General features: G+C 33.5%; 1 protein-coding gene across 1 annotated transcript; it reads right to left on the bottom strand.

Annotated features, from left to right (window-relative positions):
* Positions 1–496: 496 nt before the first annotated feature.
* LOC18040111 (peroxidase 21) lies at positions 497–2,481 on the bottom strand. Its single transcript, XM_006428763.2, has 5 exons — positions 2,375–2,481; positions 2,117–2,265; positions 1,822–2,010; positions 1,372–1,537; positions 497–1,042 (listed from the first exon to the last, which is right to left on the bottom strand). Exons 1-5 carry the CDS (start codon positions 2,457–2,459, stop codon positions 639–641), a joined length of 993 nt encoding a protein of 330 aa, XP_006428826.1. The 5' UTR covers positions 2,460–2,481; the 3' UTR covers positions 497–638.
* Positions 2,482–5,845: the final 3,364 nt, after the last annotated feature.

Raw genomic sequence — 5,845 nt, 5'->3', positions numbered from 1 at the left:
CAGAGTGGTAGGCGGCTGTCCCCCCCTTTTAGCACAGCATTTTTGATTCCTGATTCTAACAAAATCGAATAATACATTTTAAAAGGTGGAGACGTTTCTCACGGCGGACTTTTTCGAAGGGTTCTCTTGCATTCGATCTGCCGGGTACCTCCAGTTACATGGAGTACCTCAATCTATGTGGGGTACCTCTAATTGTGCAGGGTACCTTGAATCATGTCGGATACCTCGAATCATGCCGGGTACCTCAGATTGCGCGGGGTACCTCGGATTGTGGGGGGTACCACTAATTATGTGGGGTACCTTGAATCATACTGGGTACCTCAGATTGTGCTGGAGTTATTCCGTTCGTCAACACATGGCGCTTTACTACCCTTCCTATTTTTCCCCCAAACAGACTGAAAAAAATAAAATTATTTCATTATTTCACATAAAGTTAATATGCTTAATTTTTAAAAAGTCAATTAAGGACACAATTATACAGACTCACAGTTGCACAGTCTTGCAACTCTTTATTTCGATATTTGCACAAAGCACTTCAAATTTGCAAACATTGACAGAAGAAACCAGTAGAGACATAGGTCTCTTAAGTGAAAAAAAAAATAAAATAAAAACACAACCCTCATATTGCTCATTAACTGCTATATATTCACATAGCGGCAATCCTTTCTTACTTCACCTTGGTCTCCGGTAAGAGGATTATTCTCCGACAACAAGGCGATGGCCCTGGAAAATTGTTCGTGGAAGTAGCTGTTATCGGCGGCCATCTTCTGAACAAATGGAGTTGTTCTTGGATCAGAAGCCAATTGCTGATCAACAATGAGCAATCCCTTGTGGTTTATTATGTTCTTGTAGTAGTTGTTGTCAAGAATCATTGGCGTTTCTCTGTCGTTTCTTGCGTATACAACTGCATCGGGATCGGGGTCCGGCGTAGGGCACCGGCCTTTGAGATACTCTGCGTATACGGGATCCAATGTGGGATCAATGGTGGGATAGAGTCGGTGTACGAGATTTACGCAGTGGACTCGTCCTACAGAATGAGCTCCTGCTCCCCAAACCAAAACCAAAGTTATATTTTATGAGAAAATCCGTATTACATAAGAGTTAATATGACTAATTATTAGATGTGTGATATATATAATTGAATTTAATATAAACATCACTTCTATATTGGTTTATAAAATAAATGTTATAAGACTAACGTAGTAGCTCTAATTTATTATAAAATTTCTCATAATTTTTAAAAATAATAAATTAAGAAGACTAAATTACCCCTACGAAAAGTTAATTACAACTTGCAAGAAAGTTAAACACGAATTATGTCATTATCGGGGGAAAAATAGAAAAAAAAAAGATGTTAGGAAGTGGAAATACCATAAAGAGCAACGACTCCTTCATCATCGATGCCAATGGAATTAAAAACGGAAAGGGCTGTGGCTATGCTATCATCGTGATTGGGGATGAACTTTTCGACCTCCGCCAAATAACTCACTCTGCTATCCCTTCGTCCAGTTTTAATTGGGATACGGGGGCCTCCCAACTGTTAGTAATAATTAACACGTCCACCAAAATAATACATATCCGTTTCAATAATCAAATTTGATTTTCGGAAACATTTTCAATTTTCAAGAGGATAAAAGGATAATAGCGCCGTCCTGGTTTGCTGAAATGATCGCAGAGATTTCTTAATTTTAGAAATGGTCACATTAATTTCTTCCCATTTTTGTTAAAAAATGATTCTACAAATCTTAAAACAATAAACTTTCGTCATCATTTCGTCAAACCACGGCTATCACTGACCTTTTAACGAACTAATTGACGTACCATGACAATGCCTTCTCGTGCAGAAAGGGCCACGATATCGGCGCAAGAAACTTTCAAGGGGCATTCAGCCTCAAGAGCTGCTTTGATTGTGCTCACGTACTTGAAATTTCTCATTCCAAAGCTTCTTTCCGATGCCTGCTCCGATGCAACACCTGTCACTGTCTCCAGCAAGAGCGATGCATCGCATGACTGCAAAATTATTTAACTATTAATCATCACAATCTGAAAAGAGATAATCAATTAATATAAAGCTTATTATTAGATCAACATTGAACCTAAATCCGGATTAAAATACCTTGACGGCGCAATCGTGGAAAAGATTTCTGACCCAGGAGACTGCAGTGTTTCCATGTTTGTAGTATAGCTGAACGACTTGTTGCTTGATGATTTCTTCGGCTTTTGGGCAACTCTGTGCGTAGTAATTAAACTGCAGCTCACTCATTCCTGAGTCAAAGAAACAAGAAAATAATGTAACCCATGCAAGAGTGAAAACTGTTTTACGTACCAGCGTATTAAAAAAAGAAAAAAGAAAAAAAAGAAAACAAATATTTACCAGAATGAAACTGCAAGAGCAACGGTAATAACAGAAAGAAGAAACTTGGGGAAAGATGAAACCGTAGCCTCTTAGTAGTGGCCATTTTCTGATAAGCACTTGCAAGCTTTGGCTTTATTTTTGAGTGATACAAACAGCAGCCTGTGCGAGTGTTTATATAGAAAGTGGTAAGATGAAATTGTAACCTCCACTAAGCCACTTTCCTTGACCTTTTGGTAGCTTCCTCACGCCAATGGCTCCATTTGAGGCCAATCCTCTTCTAAATTAATAGAATAAATTTATCAATGTCTGTGTGTATTATCAGTAACACGCCATCGCTCACATTGTTAATCAGTTGAATTTTGTGAAATAATAAAAAAGCTCGTAAGACAAGCTAGCATTATTATTGGGTTTATTGGATCTCATTCAAATTTGATTGGTTGGTCGAGTATAATTTTCAATCTAACTCAAAAAGGTTATAAAGGGTATTACATATGGATTACAATCATTTATACTATTTATTCACATGTGGAACATTGTTAGAATTTAGAAGTAATTGCAAACTTAGAAGGAAAGTTTAATTAATAATTAAATGTACAAATGGCTTAGAAAATAAGTCCATTGATTCCCATAATGAATACTCAATGATTAGATCAATAATTCACGATATTTTTGGAAAGATTTTATTAAAATATATAGCTGCTTAGTCACCGAATTAATGGTAAGTACTTCAAAAACAATAATGTGAGACCTGGATTGTCGACATGAAAGGGATGGCTTAATTTGGACCACAAGGGGATTGGGAAAAAAAAAAGGCTAAAAGATTTAGACGGTTGTTAGAGGCCTTTCCATTTTTAAATTTATATTAACATGATGATCGACCTTATCCAAATAAAACGCTGTAATTTATATTAATTCTTTCACTTTTTTTTATATGCTAGGTTTAGACTTTGCTTTCAGTGTACATAATTAAAGAATATAATTATACGGAACAAACAATTGAAAAAAAAAAAGAATTTGTATGCCTCTCCGGCCGGCTTTCTTTCTTTCAGTGTTCTAAATTTTTGTTTTTTTTTTCAATTGCTTGGTGTTTTCTAGTTCAATATGTTAGAATATAATTAAATCTTTGATAGAAATCATCATCTATAATTTAAAAATATTTGTGTTGTATTATCAAGAATTAATAACAAAATATGTGGTAGTGTCGTTAAGGTGCACCAAATTTAAAACCTTACCACTAATATAAATAATTAGTACAGAGCAAGTAAGGATCGATCCCACAGAAACTATGCTAGTTATATTTATTATCAACTTTAAAGCAAGATTTAAAATAAAATAATAGTAGTAATAATAATAGTAATAATAATATAAATTAATCTAACTAAAGAAAATGCCAATTATAAATAAAAAGGGGGGGTTTATGAAATTTTAACTAAATAGTAAGAAATAAAAAAAAATTAAAACTACGAACAAGAATTTAATAAAAACTCTAATTAAAGGAAAAAGAAATAATAATGATGAAAACTTTGGTTAAAGGATCATTAGCCACCACCAAACATGCACATAATATATCAATTCTATCATCAATTTATATTGAAACTATCAACCGTAGACAACAATAAGCTTTGTTAGTCTCAATCTTTCCTTAGTGTGTCGTTAGGCAAAACAAGCTCTTCACCTAATCTCTAACCATTAAATAATTTAAAACAAGCTCTTTAAATTTAAGATAATGGAAGCATTAAACATAGAAAGATATTAGGTTGATTTAGGCAATAAACACACAAGCTCGGATTATTTAACCTGGGTTATGTTCTCCAATTGAAATCACTGATTCCAACCTGCTACTAATGATTAAAATATCAAGACAATTACGGATCAAGAATTTTAATCTAGCAATAAAAATTATTCAAGTCTTATCTAATTGGCCACTCAAATAAAACAAGAATAAACCATAAACATTAATTATAGAAGAACATAAACAATCTCAATTAAATAAATTGAATGATAGAAATTAAAAATTAATCATGTGACATGTTCGGGGTTTTGAATTCACCCTCAACCAAATAAAAATCTAGCCTAACATAAATGAATTGGGAATAAGAGAATTGACAAAATCAATCATGGAGATTAATTCAAGCGGCTGCCTTTGTTTCAATTTAATTATGGCTGCTGATTTTTTCTTCTTCTTGCGGCTGGTAGTTCCTTAAATCCTCTTGGCTGCCGAATATATAAAATCCCCCCGTGTTGCTTCCGCTTGATCCTTTTTTATAATGCTTCAATTGTGGCTTTTTTTTAAATCCTTGCATGGAAAGAATTAAATCTAAAGCCCAAAACCGCCACTTTCATGCTTCAATTAATAAGCCAATAATGATTTGGCCATGATTTCCTAAAGCCAAAAGGCTTTATTCTCTTTCCTTTCACATGCTGGCCACTTTTGGTTTGCAATCTTTGTTTTCCAATTTTGCTTTCATGTGATGGCTTGGCTTGTTAATTGGCTTGGCTTCCTTTTTTACTTTCATTTTCCAATTTTAGCTCCACGTGCAACATTAATTTTGCTTGGCCCATATAAGCTTTAATTAGAGAATATTCTTTATTTTCTAATTCCTTCCAATTCTTGATTTCTTGTGCACTTTTGTCTCTTAATCTTCAATCAAATTTTTTTCCTGAATGCTCCGATTTAATTTCTCTTTAATTCCAGAATATATCTAAAATAACAAAATAAATAAAACTAAGATAAAAATTAACAAAATAAAATATAATTTATTAAATTAAAAATTAACTAAAATAACTAGAATATTTAAGACCAAAACAAGAAAAAGATGGAAAAATTAATAGCAAAATATATGGAAAACATGCACTTATCAAATTCCCCCACACTTACCCTTTGCTCGTCCTCGAGCAAACCTAGAACAAAAATAAAAAGAAAACCTAAACTAGTCCACTTTCGTAGGAAATCACGATTGCATTTAGCGTATGCAACAAGCCTTTAAACCCCTAAGCGGTCCCAGTGGATGAGTTATACTCTCATGAGGGCTTCAGCGATGATACCCACAAACATCATTGCATTTTTTTTTTAAGAACAAAGAACAAAAGAATTTAAAATAAAACTAGCCTCAAAGATTGCATAAGTCATATAGCTCAAAGAAAATTTCAAATATTATCGAAGTTCTAACTTTAATTCAATAGTCAATCTTATCTCTCTTTTGATTCTCATAGTGTGTGTGTGAATCAATTCAATTAAAATTCATTTCCAAAATCTTCAATGTCAGCAGCCTTTGCCTCGAACAAAGAAAAGAGTAGGTCAAACTAATCTTATCATATTGATCTCCAATTTTTTTTTCTTTTACAGGCATTTGTGTGCATTTTCTTTTGATTTTTTTTTTTTATAGTACGTCTCGTTGACCAAACGATTAGGTATACCACGCCACGTATCATCCCCTCTTTCCATAGAAGAAAAAAAAACCAAATTACCCAAGGATAGCTTCACTCTTA

This window comes from Citrus clementina, unplaced genomic scaffold, assembly GCF_000493195.1.
Source record: "Citrus clementina cultivar Clemenules unplaced genomic scaffold, Citrus_clementina_v1.0 scaffold_6, whole genome shotgun sequence".
Classification (NCBI taxonomy): Eukaryota; Viridiplantae; Streptophyta; class Magnoliopsida; order Sapindales; family Rutaceae; genus Citrus; species Citrus x clementina.
This window is presented reverse-complemented; position numbering and strand designations above follow the sequence as displayed.